Source organism: Neopelma chrysocephalum, unplaced genomic scaffold, assembly GCF_003984885.1.
Source record: "Neopelma chrysocephalum unplaced genomic scaffold, ASM398488v2 Primary Assembly neopelma1_61b, whole genome shotgun sequence".
NCBI classification, from domain to species: domain Eukaryota; kingdom Metazoa; phylum Chordata; class Aves; order Passeriformes; family Pipridae; genus Neopelma; species Neopelma chrysocephalum.
In genome coordinates this window covers 1,786,881-1,810,686 of record NW_020897717.1, presented here as the reverse complement: position 1 = coordinate 1,810,686, position 23,806 = coordinate 1,786,881, and the positions used below count along the sequence as shown (strand labels likewise).

Sequence of the window (23,806 nt, the reverse complement as noted above, 5' to 3'; positions counted from 1 at the left end):
ATCATGTCTTAGAATGCCTCTTAGAAATTCTTTATGCAAAAAAAGCCAAAAATCACAAACCTTTATGATATGAACTGTCAACTCATGCAGAGCTCACCTTCCTCTGTAAGCAGGCAGCTGGTATCAGTTGTATCCTGTTCCTTACTTTACCAAATGTGAAGATGAAACAAAACCAGTTAGCCCAAAAGTAAGCATAAAAGTTGCTAGCTATTTCATTACCCTGCATAGCACTGTCAAAGTCTCTTCTTTACATCTTGTGACCTCAATATTCTTTAAAAAGATTCACAACTTAGGATTCATAATTTTTGACAGTCAGCTGTATGTGCAGTTATGCTAATGTAAAGAAACTAATACTCCTTATCAGTACATTGCTGACTACTGACAAAATAACTCTGTTGTATAGAATTGGATGGAGGTATGCCAACAGAAACCCCTAGTATATACAGAGCCAATGTTTTCCTAAACATGCACATCATACCTCCCCTGCACCCCTGAAACCTGAGTCTGCATTATCCAGGATTAAATTGCAGTAACTCCATTTGTTTCCCAGGAGAAGTCACTGGGGCACTAAAAGTGTGTGTGGTATTACACATCAATTGAATGGCTCATCTCAGCTGATGCACTGAAAGCATAGAGCAAGACTGTACAATCAAGTTTCATATGACAAACTGTCAATCAATGAATTAAAAGTCAACCCTGAGTGAACAAGGAGATACCACTTTGTGTTCTTCTGTGCAGTTGCAGAAAAGATATCTGATAATTAGTATTTCAGCAGTAGCATCTCTACTACATCTTGTAATGTATTGCAGAATTTTTTAATTTATAAGGGCAAAAGTTGATGTGATTTTTCAGTGTTTAGCAATTTGCATGTACTTCCTATATATGTGGTTAATAAATGCTTTCTGTTCTTGCATGGAAAGGCAGAAATATACAATAAAAAGAAACTCTTTAGAGGAATAAAAACCCGTAGGAAAAAGAAAGTATTTCCTCTTAGGTATCTGAATTAAATTTTTTGAGTAAATATTATGCTTTTTATTCACTCAGTTGTCCCTCTCATGTTATTTTAAAATAACCAAGCCTACGTACTGAAGAACATTAACATTAGACATGAGCCAGTAACCTCTGCCTTACCTTCCTCACGTCAGCTGTAGCTGAAATTGCGTGGACTGGTAAGAGGAGAGGGGTGTGAGGCAGCAGCAGGAGCCCAGGGGCAGAAAGAGGCCACTGCAGGGATTCAGGAAAGGTAAAGAGGAGAGGGGAGAAAAGACGTGGAAGGGAAAGAGGAGAAGGCAGAAGCAGCAGAAAACATAAGAGTTGAAGTACAGTCTACCAGACCTTAGATGTCTTTTGCTCAGAACATCAGGAAAGAGCCAGGTATATGTTCGTATATATTACAGTAGGTGGATTCAAAAAGGTTTAGTCTTCAGAGCAGAAAGTTATTCAGTTAACAAACACATTGTTGCAATGAGCAGGCATAACAAAAAGCTGAAATGGAGACTGTAGCAGCTTGGGAAAAGGCACTGGACATCTTACAAAGGAGTGCCCCTGTAGGCATGTCCTGGACTTAATTTACCACTGGATCTCATCTGATACTGTGATCAGATCTCTTCTGCTTTTGTGACACGAGCACAGTGATGGATGTCTAAGTTGTAGCTATTTATCCAATGCTGGTTTTGCTGCTGGGACCCCATCAGCTTGCAGCATACTCATTTCTTTCTGTTCATGAAACTGTGCTGCTCACCTTGCCCATAGCTGTGTTTCTGACTTTCATTACTAGCTGAAGATAAGGGGTGTAATTTTATTCAGGGGTGGAGATGATGGGGCCTGTTTATGATAAAGGTTCTCATCTCATATAAAAGGCTTTATTATTTCTGAAGGTAACTTGCAACCAAATAATCCCTTCTACAGCATGTAATCAGCAGAAGAAAAACATTTTTCATGGTGTTTTTATGTATAAGTGACGAAATTCTGCCTAAGTTTTGCTGACCTTTCAGAGCTAACATATAAACATTTTTCCAAGTACTAGATGTCCTAATAAATTAAGGAAGGAAAGTTATATTATGGCCTTGCATCACTCTGTAATGATCAGAAGAATTTGGTGATGTTTTCATGTAGGGAAGTCCTCACTTCAGAAACAGTATTAACATTTTAAGATGATACAGTCTCCAATCTGTATTATTTCCCTTCCTTATAAGGGGCTGGAGCTGCTACCTCCTGAACTCAGACACTGTTACAGATTGTGCAAATAGGACAAATGCACTTCAGTGTTCTCAGAAGAGTCCCCTTTAACCACTGCTGAAGTTGGCTCACACTAGGTCTGGCTGGAATATTCATGGAAACATATTAGGGATTCTCACATGGTCTGTGAGCATGGCTCGCTTAGGAGGAAGTAACTCCCTAAATCATTTCAGTTTGTTCCACAAGAGCATATTTCTCTCAAACCTGGATTCTGTGTATTCGTGAAGGTCAGAACAAGTGTGAAGCCTCAGGAGCTCTGCAGTGAATGTCTCCTCACAAGTTCCCTGTGTAGTTCTGTGCTTTCCCACATTATACCTTCTCTTGGGCATGAAATCTGACAAATCAGAAAATCCTCATATGCTGTAATCATGGAAAGGTTTACTGCTTTCCACAGAGGTTCTGACATGATTATGATGGCCTTCTTATTATCTGTTGTGTTCACGTATAGCTTGTTATACAATGCCACTTTTGTAGCATCTCCTCTGCCTTGATGTTTTTACCTTGTGCATTCACTTTAACATTCCAAGCAGTTTATATTTTTATCTTTTCAGAGTACCCTCTCCACCACAAATGTCTTCACCCTATTTTTTTTTTGTAATCACATGCAGCAAAGCCTTTCAATGTACAAAATGAGAATTCTGCGGGGCCTTTGTCCACCTTGACTGTCTGTATTAACATGCTTAAGTCTTCTAATGAAATAAAATGCCTTTCAACTTAATCTGTATTAAGCTATAGGGTGCTACAACAAAAGATTAATGGTTTCAGCTGGCGTGCTTAGAGGCAGAGAGGGGTCATTACTGCCCTCTTGTTCCAGACAGAATTCCTCTCCTTAAAGAGAGGGTGCATTCCTCAGGCCTTGTGACAGGCTGACATAGAATTTATTTTCCTGGCAGAAATAATAGTCGGGGTGGAAACTTGCATGTATTGTACAGCAAATCTTTTGTTTCTTTTATTTTTCTTGAGTTAAAAAGGTTAAACATGTTTTCTTGGGAACCTAAAACTATTCTCATTCATCCTAGAAACAGAAACTGTTGTAAAACTAGTAGGTAACTTTACATTTCCTTTCACTGATGAACATATAAACCATGATGGAAAGACTGTTTTATCATCTCTCATAATAAGCATATTGTGTATTGCATGCTCACTAGCTCTGTTACAGGATAGGAAAATCCTAAACTGGTTTCTTAGATTAATTTAGGCTACTCAAGGTATTTCCTCAGTTCTCCTTTACCTTGAAAATTTTCTCACATAGTTTCAGGATGTTTTCCTTATTTGTACCAATTGTCTGAATTTATTGCTTAGCAAAGTGTTAATTTTTCTTTCAAGATTTGTCTTTTACTCAACCTTCTCTTACTTTTTTTCCAAACACCAACACAGCTACTACTGTCTCTTCTTTTTGAAACAACTTCTGGTCTTTTCTTTGTAGCCAAAACTGCCAGGTTGAATGCATTTGGTAAGGTTTTATGCCAAAGATGAATGTTTAAACTGACAACTCGCTTTTATTCATGTCTAAAATAAGTATTCACATCTCTCCCGGGAAAAAAAATTAAAAGCAACTTAATTCAAATCCCTAGTTATCAAGTGTCTCCTCTACTAAGTAAGGCCTAAATAAGGAATTTGAAGAAGCATTTCCAGAAGAGAGAAATGGTTAATGACCCCCATTTTGTTAACTACCTCTTAAAAAGTAGTTTTTATTCTAATTAGAAGTTGCTTCTTTGGACATCATATGGTCATTGCTTACATCTGAACATTTCTCCTATAGCTGTTTCAAGTCCTTCTGAAGAGTTAAATATGTTTGATCCAGTAGAAGAGAAACTTAGAATGCAAATTGAAGAAGAAAAAAAAAGGTATTACTTCTGCCTCAGACTTCTGCTATCCTGCAGAAGATAAATTATACTGATAGTATATTCCAATTACAATTCTGCACACACAGTTACCCTCAGGGTTTTCTCTGACATTTAAAAAATGTCAGCTTTGTGGTTCACTAATAGTTTTTAAATTTGTGTATATGCTGTTGGTTTGTCTGTAAGATGCCACAGTAGATGACTGGGGAAAATTTATGCTTGGGCTAAAAGCTAAAAATAAATAAAACCAGCTTAATATCCTCCCTGAGGCTTAGTGTTCAAAACTCGTTCTTTGAGTCCAAATGTATTATGAACCTTTTTGGTTGATTCAGAAAAGTCTTGCCTTTCTTGACCTAAGGAAAATCTTTAGGTTATGCAGGACTGACCAAGTGTAAATAACATGTAGGATACACATTTGTTAACCAGCCCTTGTTCTAATGTTGCTGTAGCCAGGAGTATAAAAGAAAATAGATGCAAGGATATCAGTTCTAAGTATTTTACTACCATTTGTCTTATGCGCAATCTCTGAGGAAACTTCTGGCTCTTTCATACTCCTGGTAAATCTCCAAGGATATGTTAGCCAAGAGGCCTGGTTAATGAAGCTTCCATCTAAAAGGGGATCCATCTCAGCTCCTATCTGAATCCAAGCCCTGGTGACCAGTTCTTTATTAATGGTAACATGCTGAGTATTCAAAAGAAATATTTTACATGGTTGATTGAACCTATATTTTAATTGTTAATCAAGATTGATCCCATTTGAATTTCACTAATTTTTTTATGAAATAAAAGGTTTTTGGGATAAGTTTCTTGCACTTATAAAAGCTTTAATAAAACATGAAGCTTTTCTAAAACATGACATGCTTCCTTCTACCATCTCTCTGTGTCCCCTGCATCTCTGATTATTATTTATTATTTTATAGTTTAAATCTGTAACTGTTCTAGATAGGATAAATCTTTCTTCAGATATATGTTGGAAGATCTGTAATACACTTTCTTCTTCTCATATTAGTTATAAAACAATGTTCAATCGCTTCAAAGGGCTGAAGGTAGAGATTGAGCACCTACAGCTCCTTATGGAAAAAGTAAAGATGAAGATGCAAAAAGACTTTGAAGTCTGGTGGTCTGAAGAGGCAAAAAATTTACAGGTATGAAATCACTTTATATTTCTTCCATTTTCATGTAAATATAACATCTTCAATAATTTCTTAAAGTAGTTAATTGACTAAATAGAAAGGAGTATGATTCGGGGTCTGATTCACCTGAGCTTATGCCTATGTAAATTGGACAAAGGTAATGTCCAGTAATAAACTGGACAAAGGTAATATCCAGTAATAAATTGGACAATGTGAAGCTAACACAAATAAAGAAAAATAATTTCTTTCTTCTCTATTTTTCTGTTTTTATGTTCTCTCAAAAAAATTGATAGGGAAGAATGGGCCCAAAATGCCAACAATTCTGAAGGAACATTAAACAAATAGAGAAGATTGGGGAAAATAATCTTTTTTACTGCTAGCAAAACTATGGTTTCATCAGATTTATTCCAGCAAATGTAGTTGTCTTTTTTCCTTTGTTTCAAAGACTCCAGTAACCTTTCAGCTTCCCTAAGCTTCCAGAGGGTTAGCACCTCTCAGCACAGACTGTGTTCCCTCACTCTCTACCTGATGTCCACCAGTGTTTAAAAACCCAGCAGAAACAGGGTGCTCTAATTCACTTGTGTAAAAAAGAACTAAAGAGGTGTCATTTTAAACAGTGTATCAGAAATTCATAACACAGTCTGAAGACTACACTCAACTGAAACAACATAGCTTTCTTATGCTCCTCTGCTGACACTTTTTTAATGACTTAGAAGTAGTGACATGGCATGTCACAATGAAACACTGCCATGAAATGTACATCAGCCTCATGAAAAGAGTACAGTCCATCCCATATCATTTATTATTACCTGGAAGAAAAGATTTACCCCTTGAGGAAAAGTTGTTATAAACGAAGAAACGTTTAGCCCATTTTTTGCTTAATTCTTGTGAGTATAAATTTAACTGTATTTTTAAGAAAACAGCCTAAAGTAAATACAGAACTGAACATCAGAAACTTAGTTATCCATACAGTGCCACCTAACTAGCTTAACTTCAAGTTATCATCACAAAATACTTTTCACATTAAAATCCCTAACCGTATTAGTGGCAAAGAGGATAATGTTTTAGTCACCCTCCTGTCTAAATATTTAGGCTTTTCAAAGCACTGCAAGTAATATTCTTGAATCCACTGGAGCACATTTTTCGGTATCCCTTAACTAGAGAGCTCCAAGATGCAGCCTCTCATGATTCATCAGCAGAAGACTAGAAAACTGGAAAAAGTAATTGGGATTGATTTCTTGGATCTTGACCTATCTGTACATCTGAGCTCCCTACGAAACTGAAACCGGTAAACACATGCTGTTACATATTAAAAAACTGTAACTTGAGCTTAAAAATACTCAAACCAATTCTAAATACTTTTCTCTTTGTTCAGAAGTGTTTGTGCAAGTGGAGAAAATACTGTATGATTCAAACTCTGTGTTTTCTGAATGAGTCTTTGCCTACCTTGTTATTGCTGAAACCTATAGGCCAGTATTAAGAACTCTAATAAAAATCCTCTCCTACCTAATTTTGTTTTTTGATCTCAAAACCAGCAGGAAAAGCCAGAGATGGTTACATCACCAAATACTGTGACTGTTTATCCCCAGTTTATCAAATCCTTGCAGCATCTATCAACTAACAGGTAAATTGGTTATTTTTCTCTTCCTTTTAATAGAAGTGCAGTTCACCAGAATGCTTTTGCAAATATCACACTAAAACACTGTATTTAGAGGTACAACAGAAATGACTGTGTAGAAAATGAATTTTTATCATTCAGTCATTTTGCAGTCATATTGAAGGTAACTTACTGTACATCAGTTCTTTTGGCTTGTTGGTCTTGGGACCCTGGAAACCTGTCACTAGGGACCCCATGACAGATAAGAAAGGCAAGCTTGTTATCAATCAACTCTGCTGTATGAGGAGACTATATCTCCTTTGGAATGTATTCAGGGGACTGCAAATCAGAGATGATTAAAAAATTATTTAATATATAGCCTAGATAGATTAGCTGTTGAAAAATGTCATGGTGTTACATTTATGCAGCATATTATTACACAATGATATTACATTTGATATTATAGAATGCTGGTTCATCCTCTACAGTAGAAAAATGTAATCATCTTGTTAGTTTCATCATTAGTCACTTCTGATTTCAAAACGTCTAATTTAAATTTGCAGTAATAAATCTTCCATAGCCATCAAGAAAAGTAGAGTGCAAGAAACCACATACCTGACTGTGCAGTTTCCATATTCATGGATAATAAATTTCCTCTCTCCCTCCCCACCTTTCTCTTGCTCTCTTTTTCTCCCTCTCTCTCCCTGCTTCTCCTTATACAGTTACCATTTCTCTAATGATTGGCTTTAAGAATTGAACTAAATGATCCTTCTGGGTCCCTTCCAACCCAGAGTACTCTGTGACTCGACCTACATTTTCTGTTTTGCAGCAAACACAAAATATTCTCCGTACCATTAAATAATGAATACTGAATTTTCTTAAAACTGTAAAATATATTCTAAGTTGTATTTTAAACTTCCCTGTATCTGTAGCAAATGCTACAGATATCAGTACAGAAAATGATAGACATAGTCCTTTAAAGTTGTCTAAGAAGACATTTTCAGATGTCTTAAACTGATGAAAACCAACTCCAGTCTCTTCTACTTTGCTTCAGTTCTTATTCTGTGTTCTCTCAAGACTTAAGCACTATTCACTTGGCAAATGGCTGTCAGGTTTTAGGCCTAATTTGAGCTGTTCATTTCTGGTGTTAGGCTGAAGGTTATTTGTCCCACAGAAAAGCTGATGGAACAAAATGTGAGAGCATTTTTGGTCTGCCAGCACAAAGTATCGGGAACAGTGTGGCCAGCAGGACCAGAGAAGTGATTCTTCCCCTGTACTCAGTGCTGGTGAGGCCACACCTTGAGTACTGTGTCCAGTTCTGGGCCCCTCAGCTCAGGAAGGATATTGAGGTGCTGGAGCAGGTCCAGGGAAGAGCAACGAGGCTGGTGAAGGGACTCAAGCACAAGCACAAGTCCCATGAGGAGAAGGTGAGGGAGCTGGGGTTGTTTAGCCTGGAGAAGAAGAGGCTCAGGGGAGACCTCATCACTCTCTACAACTCCCTGAAAGGAGGTTGTAGCCAGATGGGCATCAGTCTCTTCTCCCAGGCAACCAGCAGTAGGACAAGAGGGCACGGTCTTAAGCTGTGCCAGGGAAGGATTAGGTTAGATATTAGGAAGAAATTTTTTACAGAGAGAATAATCAAACATTAGAATGGGCTGCCCAGGGAGGTGGTGCATTCACCATCCCTGGAGGTTTTTAAGATGAGATTGGATGTGGCACTTAGTGCCGTGGTCTGGTAACCATGGCGGTGTTGGATCAGGGGTTGGACTTGATGATCTCGGAGGTCTTTTCCAACCCGGTTGATTCTATGATTCTATGAAAGTCAGCCAAATTAGCTCAAGCAATCCATGACTGTCACTCTCTTTAACTTTGTACTGTGTTGAACTAAGCACAACCTCTCTTCCCCACCTGACCTAGGGAACAATAATTTTCACTCGGTGTCTTGATGCATTGCTCGAGACAGTGATAGCTTTTGCAGTCTGAGTTAGAATTAAAAAGAACATATGGTAATGCCCAGGCACTTTCCAGTGCAATGGGAGACTGGTCTCCAGCAGTGGTGAATCTTCCATCCCCTACCCTAGCTCAGAAGCAAAATTTTATAACTGATTTCTTTATAATTTTTATTTAAGCTTTTCTATCAAATGCCTTTACTGTTAATGTTTATTACTGGAGGAGAGGTCTCAACGAAGTCTGTCTGGCATTTTTAATAGAATGGTGTCTTGTTGCTTTCAGCTGCCAAGCTAACCGCCCCACATAATTTCTTGCAAAAAAAGCAGATGTTCTTTACAGTGAACAGTTTCTCTGTGTCTAAGTAATGGGCATGTTGGCTAAGACTGACTGTATGATCCTTGCATACATATCACAGTCACAGAATATTCATCTTCTGGAACTTAAATCATAGATGGAGTCAGAATGAATATAGTTTTAATTTCCCATCTCTATCAATATTCTTGCAATAATCTTTAGAAGTCAACTACTCTTTCCTTCTTACAGTTTTAGAAAGTTGATCTTATTTTATGTTAGGCTGTTCAAACATATTTTGCTTGGGTACGTTTCCAGTGTGATATATATGGAAATAGAAACACTATTTCTGCTTTTGTGAGCCAGGAGCTGGAGGCTTAACATCCCACTGTGCATGAAAATTTACTTTTTCCCCTACCTGATGTAATAACATTTTAGAGTAGAAGTTTTCAATTTAACAGGCTTTAAGAGAATAAAATAGAGAAAATTTATTTCCCAAGGATTTCCTTGACGCCCGTTGACACAGGAACTTAACATACCAGTTCCCGTGATGGTGTAGAATGAGCCCAGCTACAGTAGCTCCTCTTAGTTACGTAGTCCTGAGACACAAATGGCTCTACGTTCCTAACTCACCTAGAAATGAACAATCTCTCTTTGAAATTATATTGTTATCTTCATCCAGCAGAATAACCGGTCACAAAAGAAAAAGCTGACATAAATTGTATTTGAAGTAATGTGGTGTAAATAAAACCTATTTCCAAGATGGAATTCAGTTAACAAGTGTGTTCAATAGATGTAAGATCTAAAACTTAGTGGGCTGCATGTCAGAAATCTAAGACTGCTGTTGACCGAGTAAGTGTGCAGTAAAACCATTCAGACAAACTCCTGAATGTGAATGGATATGAATACAGTCCTCAGGATTAGAAATAACAAATTATCTATCTCAGCCTACAAAGAATACAGGTATAGTCTATAACCTTTTTTGAGATTTTTATATGTGTTTGAACAAAATCTTTTGATTACCGTGCAGCACACAATTTGTGTGGATTGTTATTTTTTGACACACCTTAGTCTTGTTATCAGAGAAAATTAAGCCTTAGGAGAGCTCAGATCATATTTTATACTAAATCAATTTATAACTAAAATAACAGAGAAGGGAAGCTGGTAATCCTTTTGAGGCTTAAGAAGGATACACACATATAAAAGGCACTTGATTCATGGCCAAACATATCTCCTTTTACAATTGAAAAAAAATAACTGAATTGTTAAGTGTTGAAATGAGTGTGTGTTAATAAAAGAGTTGAACTGTGAGTATTTCTGCCTCAGTCAGTAAGGTTTGAAAGCTTGTGATGCTAACTGCAACTCATACTGTATATATGTTTATGTCCCTTAATGGGTTCCTGTCAAGTCTGCAAAAAGACTGAAAATGCATGTTGGGCTCAGCACTCCACGTGTGCTTCACCTCAGCATTCAAGCACAGCATTTTTTTCTTCCTCATATAGTCTTCTCCCACAATGGCTTTCATTAAGGAATTTGTCAGGTTCTTGTCTATTCAAGTTACTTCTCTTACTGGACATTTAATTTCAGTAGTGTTAAACTGTTCTTGTATTCCCCTCGAATTAAGCAAATAGTTATTCAAATCTTATAAAAAGTTTTGATTTTTTTCCTTCTCTCAGAAGGAATGCATTCCAATCTCTGTCAGATCTTTCTTAACCTTACTCATTCCCTTTTAGTGAATCTCATTTGTCCTATTCCAGCCAGACCCAAGTATGTTAAATCTCAGACTCCTTGGCTGTCCTATTTCTTCTTCAAAATCTTCCTAGCACTTTAGATTCCCCTGGAGATATTTTCAGATAATTCTTCATGTTCTCTGATGACTTTAAGCATCAGATTTTCTAACAATTATTGTCCTGGATTGCAAAATTTCCTTCCTGTATTAATGCTGTGTGAAACAAGGACAATGTTTACATGTTTTGCAGCATTTTCTGTCTAATCATTTTTTATTCCTGCCAATTTTCCTCAATGTTACATGATGATAAAATATAATCTGGGAATAACATCATCAATTAATGACATTTCAAAGGTTTTCACATTCTGTGGTGACAACTTGAACAATTTGTCTATGAATTTGCAAGCTAGGCCAAATTTGATTTTGTAACCAACGACTAAAATGCTCAGCTTTTAAGCAGCTTGAATCTTTCCTATCTTTACACAGAACATCTGTTCCCCTCATGTCTAAGGCTCAGATGACCGGAGAACTGCAGCTGAGGGGTTTTTAACATTGCAGAGGTTGCACACCTTCGAATTTTTCACTTTCTATTTTAATCTACCTGATTTTCCACTATTTTTCAGCTGGCAGATTAAGCATTCGTACTATGAGATGCATCATCTCTCCAGCTTCTCTACCCTGTGTGCTTGATGGAGCTGATCAGTCCATGGGTCAGTTGTTTCTGGTCCTTGGGTTACTGCAGCAAGGGAAGTACTGCTGCAACACTGTGTACATTTCTCTAGCTGCTGCTCCATGCCTGACTGAGAAATATACCCTCAATCGAGGATACCCCCACTACCCCCCAAAAGAGCAAGTTATCCACTGGGTGGAACTTCAGGTACTAGGTTAAAAAAACCAACTTGAGAAACAAAAACAAACGAATCTGACAGACTATCTTTAATCTCCAGAAAAAAAGCAGGAATTTTACTGAAGTTGTCAGGAAACAGTGTTTTGAGACTTCTTAAATTCAACTCAAGGAAAAATCAGATAGATTCAGAATGAGAATGGGAATTATACATTGTCAAAACAACCCGAATGATGTTAGAGCTTAGGAGACAGACAAAGAGATAGGCCTTATATACCTTGTATGTCCATCCAAATCCAAAATGTGATCCAGGAGTGCCTGTTTGCACATTACAGAAATTTTGGTTCAATGGCACCTCTAGAGATCTCTAGACCAACCTCTTGCTTGAAGAAGACCATCATCACACTAAAGCAGGTCAGCTATGGTTTTGTTTGGCTTTGTTGAGCATCCTGAGATGTCCAGTCCTTCCGGCTTAGTGCACAGAGAGGGGTATCATTACCCCCACCCCATGCTGTCATAATGACTTTCCAATAAATTTAGAGCATTACTAGAAAATTTCTCATCACTGGAACAGCATCTAACACTCAGATGAAGGAGGAGAGTCCTGACATCTAAGAACAGTCTAGGGTTTTTTAATTATTCTGAATCTAAATCCCCTTTAAAATGGGGATTTAACAATTTTGAATAATAAGCTTAATTTAAATTCAATGGAAAAAAAATAGCTCCAATCATAAACTACTGCAGTTTAAAAATAAAATACTTCAGCTGACTCACAGTATTTGTAAAATTATACATTTCATGCGTGGCAAATAAAAAGCAAATAAGCTTATTCCAATTAAAAGAAATCAATGAAAAAGAATCACATTAAGTCACATTACCTTACATTTGTTGTAGGCTAAGAATAGAGTCGTGGATGGTTGCTATGGTTTAGTTGATGTATAGTGATTCATTAAACCACGATTATATGACTTGGATGCCTAGGTATCTCAGGGTACTAACACAGAGTGCTTTTAGAAAACTGAATTTAAAAGCCTAAATCACTTCTTTTTTAAGAACTGCCAAATCAATGGAAAAAATGTTCAGGAAATCCTAAGGCGGAATGATGATGTGAAGTTCCCAGATATTGTTAAACCACATAGTAGGTAATAACATCACACATCCTTTCTAGCTCTTGTAATATGTAGGTGTAATAAAGTACAGAAAATTATTAACTTCAAATACTATAATGCTTTAGTTGAATTAGGCAGGTGTGAATGGCATAGGACTTGAGGAGTTAAAGAGGAACATACAGCAAAACTAAAACTATTCATCTGAAAATGACTTATACTCCTGGGCACGATATCTTCTGCAAAACTGAACCTGGCACAGTGTAATACAGTAAAATTTTAGTAATAAATTTTTTTTCCTTTTTCAAGTTCTCTGCCAGAAATATCAATTCATCAGCCAACAATGAACGAACTACTGCAGAGTTAGAAAAGCAAGAACTTGCCAATCCTGCCATCTACTGGAAAAATCCTTAAACTGAGTAATTCAGTGTTTCCACTCTAAGATTGGGACTGGATCCGACAGCATATGCAACCCCTGGGGAAAGAAGAGAGTCCCTAGATATCCAATGGCAGAAAACTGCCTCCCTAGCAGTGAGCTTCCTTGATAATCGTATCTGCAGGGGCAGGAACGCACAGCAGCTGTTTGCAATATATTTGGCTATCATCAACAAGTCACATCCCAAAGTCCTCACTGAGTCTTTATCCAGTCTCCCACTGATTTTCATAATAATTTTGCCTGACTAAAGAAAGAATGGAAAATGAGCTAAGGCCTCACTTGGCTAATAGTCAGTTTGGGAACTAAATATACCATTCCTAACTCTAAATCAGATACATCAAAGTGCTTTACAAGCCCAGCTTAGAAGGCAAATACTAAAAGTATGATCTTTATGAGCTTATTTGTCATTCTTTCATAGCCACATAGCTACGCAGATCTAATCGTCATATGGATTAAACTGAAAATCTTCTTCCAGTAAACAAGTGCTTTATATAGATCTAAAAAAACTTGAAAAACATCTTTGTAGTTACTTAGTGTATGTATTCATATTTGCTACACAAGGATTATATTCTTTTTTCGTTTCTTTCATTTCCTTCCTTTTCCTTCATTTCTTCATTTCCCATTCCAGTTTTTCAGAGACCACAAGAGTCAGCCCTAATGAAGATCCAGCCGGGAAAAACAATTCCATCACTTTTAGTAATCCGACTTTAAAAACAAGGTAAGAAGTGTACCTGGGCTATTCAGAGGAAAAAGCAAAGTACTAAGTAGTACAGTGCCTAGATAATTCTCCATCAGACTATTTAACAACAGTCTCTTCGAAAAATAAAAATGTAATAGAACTTGCAGATTTTCCTCCAACTTCCAAAACAACAACAAGGCTGACACATAGCTTTACACCAGTCAGCTGCATTATCAGCATTAAAGATGTGGTTTCTTGTTTGGCCTGAGGCTTTTTTCCCTATAAGCTAATGAATCCTCATGAGTATCTCTCCCCAGAGAAAGGGACTCTTTCAGAGTAAATAAAATATTTGAAAAGAAGAGACATCAGAGTATTTACATATTGCAGAATTTCAGAATGCAGGAACTAGGCAGAGATTCTTTTCATACTTGTAATTTTGCCCTTAAAATTTTGTCCTCCTACAAATTATTTTGTTAAAATAAAATGACAATAGTAGTTCAGGTGTGTCAGGCTTGGAAAAGGTTACATGTCATGTTTTCTCAAAAGAGGTACTGTTTCGTGAAAATTAACTTAGCAGGATAGCAAACTCTTTTTTTGAGCCTTTATTTTTTTCTAGGGTGTTCATTTCCATATTCTTTTCTCACACTGAAACACTGTGCTGAGTCACAGTGTTATACTTACTGAAGTTATACTCTTATTGTGCTCAACAGTTCTGGGTATTAAGGCCTTTAGGAAAATACTATTTTTGATACTGCATTAGTAAGAACAAAACACAAGGGTTTTTTTCTTTCATTTTCCAAAACAATCCAAAACAGAAAAAAATTGGAAAATTTCATCCCCCAAAACCTGTTTAAATGTTTTAAATTGCATTTGGGTTCAGGAAAAGCAGAAGAAAAAGAGAAGCTAAAATGGAGTTTAGACGATACCTTCTCAAATATATTGTGTTTTTTTATTTTTTATACTGATGCTAATCAAATGAAAATTAATGAGAGAATAGTTCTTTACTGGTGTTCTACAATTACCTTGTAAATTTCATAAAAATAGGGGGGGTAATTTCTACTTTTTTTTTCCATTTTGGTTCACTGATTCAGCAAGTGAGAACTTCATTAGTTGAACAAAGATAAGGATATCAGACTGCTGTTTATGTCAGTCACAATTACCTTCTACTGCAATAGTCAGTAAGGAACAGAGGAAATAACTATAATTACAAATGTAGGATATGCAAAAAAAAGGTTTGTCCCTTCAGTTCCACTTGTCCTTCTGTATTTGAAATTTTTGTCACTGTATTTCTGTCAATGTATTTGTTTGAAGATTAAGCACTGTATTAGTGCTTTAACCAAGGTTAAAGACAGGCTCAAATTCTTAGCTTTCTTAGCTGATTAGAACAGCTTCATTGTATTACATCATCTTATACCACTGGAGAGTCAATGATTTGAGTGCATATGTGCACAAGTGTTCAGCTGGGACGGGAGACTCAGCAGCAGAAAGAAGTTGCATCTGTCAGGAAATGTCATGAATGTCATGTGATTGTTTACTTCTGTGTATGGATGAAAATTTAATTCCTTCATAGTAGGCAAAAATACTATTGATCTGTTCAAATTTATAGCAGCCTGAAGCAAACAAACCCACAGCATAGTCACATCCATCATTTCCTTCATAAACTCACTACATTAGGCTTTTCCACTGGCTGAGTCTTTGACTCAGCAGTAAAATATTTTTAACCCTTTGTGAGAGGCTTTATAGCTGATAAGCATGTAGTCTTACCATGTTCTAACCTTAGCTAATTGGTTAATATTGACTAATATTGGCTAATCTTAGGAACCTATGTAAGACCATTAAGAAGTCGTGACTCAGTTCTCCTCTAAAATGTACCATCTCCAACAATGTATGGAAGAACAAAGTCCTCCATGGTGAAAAAAGAGGAGATAGAAAAATTAACCTTACTCACTTGAGTCCACAAGTATACTTCTTATTTCAGGACCCCACAAAGTTCAAGTACATCTATTCCTCTGACTGGAGACAGCCAGGCTGATGCTGACATCCTAGCTTTCATTAGAGCAAGACAGAGGATCCTGCAAAAGAAAGGTAAATCCTGCCAAAAAGTTAGGAAGCCAAACCAAAATCTCTGGTACAGCATTTTAAAGCCAAAATAGCTGTAGTCCACATTATACTGAATCAAGTGAGAACTGATTCTGGCTTCAGTTACGTTACATTATGTTCTCAGCCATTCTAAACACTTGAGGTTCTTCACATGTATTTATTTTAGTAGCCCAGTGCTGCAGTGCAAAACTGTGCACGCTCTCTATTTTACTCAGTCACCATCAGTGAACTTTTCTGGGGCATGCATGGCTGTGCAGCCTGCAAAGTATATTACTTTACCCTTAAGTAAATGCATTCGAATGAGGTTTCTTGGTGATTAAAATACTTCCAAATTTTTCTTTAAACTATCTGGCCTGTTTTTCATCTGATACAAATTTAGTTGTAACAACTGTCTCCAAATAAAGATTACTCAAATGACTTCACTGTACTCTACCTCAGGAGGCAGACTGGCCCACTGTGTCCATCAGAGTATCTCCTTAACAGATATTTTACTATATCAAGGTCTAATGAAACTGTATCAAACCAGGTACTGAGAGTAATCACAGGTATGTAATAAAGTTCACTCTAGAGTGTAGATAAGTAAAATTGGCAGGAAGCAGAAAGCAATAAATAAACAATGGTGGCACTGCAAGGCAGCCTAAAAGTAATTCATCATGATAAAGAAAAATGACCTGTGGTTTTCTTTTTTTTTTTCTTCTGAGTAATAGTTTTCAGTGGCAGCAACCAATTAGACAGAAGATGAAAGCTGTAGTGGTTACTGAAGCAATAACTTTCCATCAGCACTTTAGTACTGATGACAGCATTATTCAACAAGCTATCAGCACCTGGCAGATGGTGTTAGCACTGTCACAAAGTGGGGCTTTGGTATCACACTGCTTATCAGAAAACTGTCAGGTAAACATACAGTGGCTGAAAAAACAGTCTCCCTCCACTCATCCAAAGCAAACACTTAACACACTTAGGCTTTGGGATCCCTTTTGTCTTTATTCAGAAAAGCTGTTGTCAGGTTTCTTCTGCAAATGAAATTAAGTTGATTTTATAGGCAGCTCACCAGAAGAAGGTTAGAGATAAGTGTCTTACAACAAACATTTCAGGCCTTTAGAAGGTCCAAATCTAACTCAATCTGTGACAAGAGCACATCTGTGATTATCTCCTAAATCATACCATGTCAGAAATGTCTCTCTCAATGCTTTTTCCATCCTGATTGTTTTCAGCCACAGGCTATTACCTACCATCATCCATCAGTTTCAGAAGGGACTAGAAATTATCAACATAGACAGCTATTTAGACCCCAAGTCATAAAAGGTATTCTTTCAGAACAAAGGACATTCAATACTTGGAATTGTTCTGAAGTTCAGTTAGACAAGATGAGCTGCCCTAAGTAGATGAAAAGGAATGGAGTAGCATTTGATCATCCTGGTAGTGCAGGGCTGGATGACTCAACCAATTGCTAAGCATAGGCAGCAGAACAAAAATTAGAGGCCTTAGTATAACAAATTGTGTAGGGACCTGATGTGTCATAGAAAAGAGATAGCTCAGCAGCAAGTTCTGAGAAGGATTTGGAGTCAACCTAGCATATAAAAGAATGCTTTTTTTCCTTGACTGCTCTTGTGGAAAGGGAAAGCCTTCCAGATTTGAGGGATGGAACCAATAGCAGGAACCATTGAGCAAAAAATTTTTGTAAATTCTAATTTAGCAAGATGAAGGAGGGTAAAATCTACAGATTAGTACTACTAAAGAAGTACTTTGTGATTCAGAACCACAGTGAAACCTGACGGCATTTATGAGGTACAGTGGTAGCCTTTCTAATTCGGAGAAGAAAATGGGCTCAGCAAACCACTATTCCTGCATCTGTGATAGTGTTATGCGTGTTATGGGTTCCCTTTTCCTGTGAGCACATCATTTCACTCTTACTTGATTTGTTTCTAGACTAAAAGGAGATACAATAACTGCTGTAGTGTTTGTGCATCAATGGCTATATAGAGTTTCCAATAACACTTGCATCCAAAGCGGAGCAGAACTGGAGGGTGTTCTTTTGGGTGGCAGGGATGGGGACTATGATGTCCCCATTCCTGCCCCCAAAAAGAAAAACTATCAGATGTACAGTTAGGTAGAGAGGAAGAAGAATGAATATACTCTCACTTATAACTTCAGGGGAAAAAAATTATGTTTTACCAGTCTCCCACATAACTTTTCCTCAAGAAGTTTCAAACGTATACAAAATAAACCAAAGAGAAATTATCTGCCCAAACACATTAAGCTGAGTCAGGCACTTTCACATAGAAACTAAGTGTGCTGCATCCCAGTCTAGTGCTCTGTTGCCTCCTTCCCAAACTCTCTTCGACTGGGATATTCAATAATCTTTTCTGTATTTGCATGCAAATGTATTCACACTCTGCATGACTCTTAACACACATAGTGCCCTGCAGGAAACAACATGAGGAAGCATAGGGTCAGCCAAACCAAAGACTGCTAGGTCTAAAAAGCGTCAACATCATTACTGCTCTTTCCTTTATTGATCCTGACCCTTTCAAACCTCTATATCAGTATTTTAGAAGCAAACTGAGGGCCTTACTTTACATTAGTTGGGGGGGGGGGGGAAGGATAAATGTGTGCAGAAGCCAACAGAGTGGAAAATAAGTTCCATACACAGAAAGCATGGGAATGCTCAATATCCTTAGTGACAGTAATGCAGGAGTGGGAATGAGAGGTCTCAGTAAAGATTACCTCAGGGATTGTAGGTCGTTACCATTTGCTTTCTAAACAGAGCGGAATTAAAGCAGGTACATTCACAGGGCCTTGCTGGGATTGTTAAAGCATTGTAATAACTACATTGGAAAGCTTTTTACAAAGGGCTACTCTTCAAACATGCTTTTGTTGCCTTGTTCAGTCTTGAGGTAGAGAAATAAAAACACAGAAGAGAACATTAATGATTTTGTGTCTTAAAGTTTTAAATTAAAAGATTTTTTCTTCTTTCTTCTCTTTTGTGTTTCTGAAGTCTGTTTTAAAACTGACAATGCAACCTGAAATATAGTCTAATGTTTTATTTATCTCCTTTCAGGCTTGGAAAACAAATGAAATTCTTGTCACAGTCCACTATTTCCTTTTAGAAACAGTGAAAGACCTTTATTCTTTCCCTTCCTGTTCTGTTTAGAAACAGGTACAAGTAAGTACTTTAGACGTACAGGTTTAATTGTTAAAGGCATATAAATGATTTGTCTTTGACAGCAAAATCCATTTCTCTGGCAATAGATTTTTGAGTATTTGCACTCACTATCTTCATCTTGCATTAAGATTAAGCAAAGCTGAAACAACTAATCAGGAGTTCGCCAAATATGTTTGTTTGCGGCAATTCATTGTATGTTTTCTAAATGTTAAAATTATCTAATGTGTTAATGCTATTCTACACCTTTAATCTGGGAAATTTATTACTACTGATAGTTTTGTTTGCATCAATTTGTATAAGGCTTTATTAATTCCACCTATTTGCCATTAAGAGATATCTATTCAATAATAGTAGTTATCTGGGTTATAAAATTCTATAGAATTTCATTTGAGGCTTTTTTTTTCTCCAAGGAATAGATGTTTTCATATCAGATTATTAGAATACTGAGGTTGTCTTGTAATATAAAAAAATGTATTTTAGAAAGTAATTTTCCCAACTGTTTTCTTTTTATTTGAATGCATTAAGTGTTGTGCAAAATATATACCCTCCCAGAATATACAGGTTTCAGAAGAAACAATTACACTTAAGAGGCTTAAAATAGAACTGAGCAAATACTTCTAAAACACAAATGAGATGTGAAAGTTTAAATGCAGTTATATCTTATATACAATGTAAGTTCACTATTGGCTCAGTACTACTTTATTGAATAATATCTGGGTATGTAACAACTTATTTTACACATCAGACCAAAATCAAAAAATGCAATGCAAAATACAGTCTATTTCTCTGAGATATGCTTACTATCAGATTGAAAATATAATTTTTCATGCTAGTGATAATCTTATAGTCATGCATTTGGAAGGATTTGGGTTGTTTATATAAAAATAAAGGAATATATTGACAGAAGTCACATATTCTTAAGGATGTATATTTCTTTAAGTTGTTGATACTTAATTCTGTGTCAAATTCCTAATTATACAGAGGTACATGGTGAATTGCTATGTTCAAACCTACAGAAGATATACATTTATCTAATTAACAACTAATATGCAATCAATTTTAAAAAAATAAATTTATACCTTTTTTGCCTTTTAATTTTCTATAAAAGTCAGCACAGCTACCACATAAATTGGTAATCTTTATGCAGGATTTAGTATGTACAAGGTGAGATAAAAGTCAAGTCTACTCTTGCTTTGGAAAGAGAGAGTTCCAGGATTTGGTCAGAGGTGGAAAAATGGCTGCTTTGTTGGAGATTATATTAAAATGTCCCTCTTCCAGAATTTTTATCTGTCTTTCTTCTTCTCACTCTGTTATATATAAACACTGCATTAAATATACACTGAGTTATTGTTTATGCAGCTTCTGAGGAGAGCAGGGCCACTGACTCTGCTAGCTGGAGAAGAGCCAGAGGTTCCAAAACATTGCTGCGTGAAGCAACTGTCTTTTTTGGTTTCCAGTAGAATTCCTGTTGTGGTGAATTTATATGAAGGTGGCCAAAAGAGAATCACCGGTACAAAAACTCCTCCCTTTTGACATTGAAGCATTTCCAATAGCTTTAAGTAACTGGTTAAGAGGATACCAGTGCAACCCTGGTATCTATGTGATGCTGCTATTACTTGATGATTCAGTGTTCTGTTCTCAGTTTGCCTCACATCTCTCTCACAGAGAGAAAAAATTCCTTGCTCTTCTGTTTCAAAATTCTCTAGCCTGTTTTTACATGGTTGTAGATTTGGTGTGAAATTCAATCATTGTCAACAAAGTAGTCCTTGATTGGCAAAATAGTCTGTGAGTAAGATTATACCAAACACTTAAGAACCTGGACAAAAGTGCAGCCAGTAATAGAAAACCATATAAATATATAAAACCATATATACAAATACAAAGCTTTCTTACTTCTTTGAAAAATTTCATAATATCATATGGAAAGAAAAGATTGCTCATTCAGTAAACAACAGTCTTCAGACATAAAGCATTCTCTTTTTAAAGAAACTGCCTCCACTTTTCAAAAGTTGCCTCTTGGGTTTATAGGAAAAGTCAGGTTGGAAAGGACCTCAGCAGGCCTTTAATCCCACCTCTTCCTCAAAACAGCATCAGCTATGAGATCAAACCAAGATGCTGAGGGCTTTGTTCAATGTGGTCTTGAAAACCTCCAAGGATGGAGACTGCATAACCTTTCTAAGCAGTCCATTCCAATGTTTGACTGTCCTCATCATGAAAACATTTTCCCTTATGTCCAGCCTGAACTTTTCTTTTTTGCCCATTATCTCTCTTCCTCTCGCAAGCCACACTGTCAAAAGCCTGGCTCCGGCTTCTTAATGTCTTTTTCACAGGTGTGAGAAGGCTACTGGGGCACTTCTCTAAGTCTACTTGGCTTCATGAAAGCATTTATTGCTTCAAAAAGTTTAGTTGGCCATAGGTGAACAAAGTTGCTTGTTCTAATAATCTTTCTTCATATAATTTCAAGATTAATTTGAAATAACCCAAGTATTTACCACATTGAAGAAACAATCAGAGGCCCACATTTATACTGGTATTGACTCCTCCCTAAGCCACATGTAAAACAGTATTGCTAAGCATGGAAATTCTCATACATATCTAATTCCTGTCAATTCACCATGATATCTAGTTGCATTTGGTTTAATGTTCATATGGTAAATACCATTTTTTTATCATCTGCAATCAGAATAAATCTTCTTTTTTTGGTGGAGATTTCTGGAGGAAGTAGCTGTAGAGTACTAGATATCATATAGATATATCTGGGATTAATTGATACCACACACTGTGGATCATCTTGTATTTCAACACATTTCCAATCTTCTACATGGTTTATTTCAGAAAAAGATACACATCCTCTGGTCTCCTACAGCAATGTAGCTTCTGGAAGGGTCAGGGTGTGACCTAGACTTACAATAAAGGTCAAAGGCTCTATTCTCATTTATGCTGAATCTGCCAGGGCTCTATACACAGTCTGGAACAGTATTAGGAAACCCTTAAGATAACAAGCTCTTGGCTTGGGCACTTTACCACTTCCTGGCCGCTGCAGCTTTCCAGAGAGCATCAAAAAGAAAATTACATAACCGTAAGTTGAATTTCTCTTGCTTGGAAGATGGACATGCCTAACTCAATCTTCTTCTATCACTCCTGCACTTTTTAAGAAAGAGGCTTTGAAATGGAATAATGAGGTTCACATGTGTGACAGTGTAAGCATGTAATGTAATATACACTTACCTAGTTTTAATCAATCACAGGATGCAAGTATTTTATGTCAATAGTATAAACTGAGAACACTTCAACATAATAAAATGTTAAGATCTTGTAAATGTTGCCTCTACCAAATATGCAGGTGGTGAATATGAATGCCAAGAAGATGAACATCTGGGAATGTCCTGTTACATATAGCATATTTGGTAGCTCCATATAGAATTTATTTGTCTTTTCAAAGTCCATTTTTAATAACCACAACAATCAAACTTCTGGTTTTAGATTTCAGATGAATCATTTTTATTGTTGCTTAAGTCAATGTTAAATGATCTTTTTCTAATTTTTTTTTCTGTTTCACTTCCTGCAATGTTTGGTTTGAAATCTCACCTATAAGACAAGCAATGTAAACTGGATATTTATAAGTGGTTACTATGCATGCCTTGATTTCACGCCACCACAATAAAACTAAAGATTTCTTTTCCCTCTTCCTTGAGAGAAATCTCAGGGGCTGCATCTGAGATTGTTTGAAGATTATTCTCTGTTCATTTTTTTGGGCAGCTGCAGTGCTTCATTTGATACAAACAGCGAACTAAACAAATAATTGTATTTGTGGGCCAACAGTGGATTTACTTAAATGTATTTATTTAGATGAAGAACACAAAACAAGATCTACTTCCAATACAATAACCACAGAATTCAAGGAAATTATTTCTTCTTCCCATGGAATCTGTCTGAGAAAAATACTGTTGAAATCTTAGAATTCTTTATACTTTTTATCTGAAAATGCTTCACGTTTTCACCTATGTGAACATAAATCACATCAATCATGATTGGTTTCATTTTGGAGTAAGAACAAGATCAGAAGTAGAAAATTGCCAGATGGCAGTGTCATGCCTGAAGAAATACAATGGCTCTGTTATTTATACTTAACATAGTGCTAAAATAATTTCCTTAATTCTTCTCTGAAGTGCAGAGTCTAAAAGTCATTCAAGGAGCAAAGCAAATTAAAAACAATTAAGTCTTTCCTTGTACAAACCGTTCAACCTGAAATGCATAGCAAGTGGAAGAATGGATCCCTGGAGCTTTACATCCACTTTGTCAACTAGTTCTGTACAGAGACATTTCTACCAGAAAAACTAGTCCAGAAAAATCATTCTTCATCAGAAATTTGTGAATGACAGGATCAGCCAAGGTATCTTTCAACCATTTTATTACTTATTTTAGGAACAGCTTATTTATGTCAATGTAAATTATACTCCTCACAATGGTATTTTTTCTGGCTTTTGAAAACCAGTGCAGAAAGTGAGCAAACCATGTCAGTTATTTTTGGCCCATCCCTTATTTTGTATTTATCCATGTTTAAGTCTGTTAGGGACTGTAACAACAATAGGTGAAGCAATTGGAGAACCCTGAATCCTTTGATTTGCTCCAAGTAATACATGAAAAAATTACTATTATGTTGATTGTAAACCGGGATGTCATTTTGGTATCT

At 36.5% G+C, this 23,806-nt stretch overlaps 1 protein-coding gene across 8 annotated transcripts in view; it reads left to right on the top strand.

Moving 5' to 3' along the window:
• Positions 1-22,433, top strand: part of KIF6 (kinesin family member 6) — a 165,561-nt gene extending 143,128 nt beyond the window's left edge. For 4 of the 8 annotated variants that reach the window (XM_027681767.1, XM_027681768.1, XM_027681765.1 and 1 more), the window contains 6 exons: positions 4,001-4,085; positions 5,092-5,227; positions 6,751-6,839; positions 13,797-13,886; positions 15,826-15,932; positions 19,009-22,433. In XM_027681767.1, the coding sequence (XP_027537568.1) occupies positions 4,001-4,085; positions 5,092-5,227; positions 6,751-6,839; positions 13,797-13,886; positions 15,826-15,932; positions 19,009-19,025 (524 nt within the window). In that variant the 3' untranslated portion in view covers positions 19,026-22,433. Of the gene's footprint in view, positions 1-4,000; positions 4,086-5,091; positions 5,228-6,750; positions 6,840-13,796; positions 13,887-15,825; positions 15,933-19,008 lie in introns of those variants that run through there. The other 4 variants (XM_027681766.1, XR_003533948.1, XR_003533947.1 and 1 more) reach the window with 4 other exon arrangements.
• Positions 22,434-23,806: the final 1,373 nt, after the last annotated feature.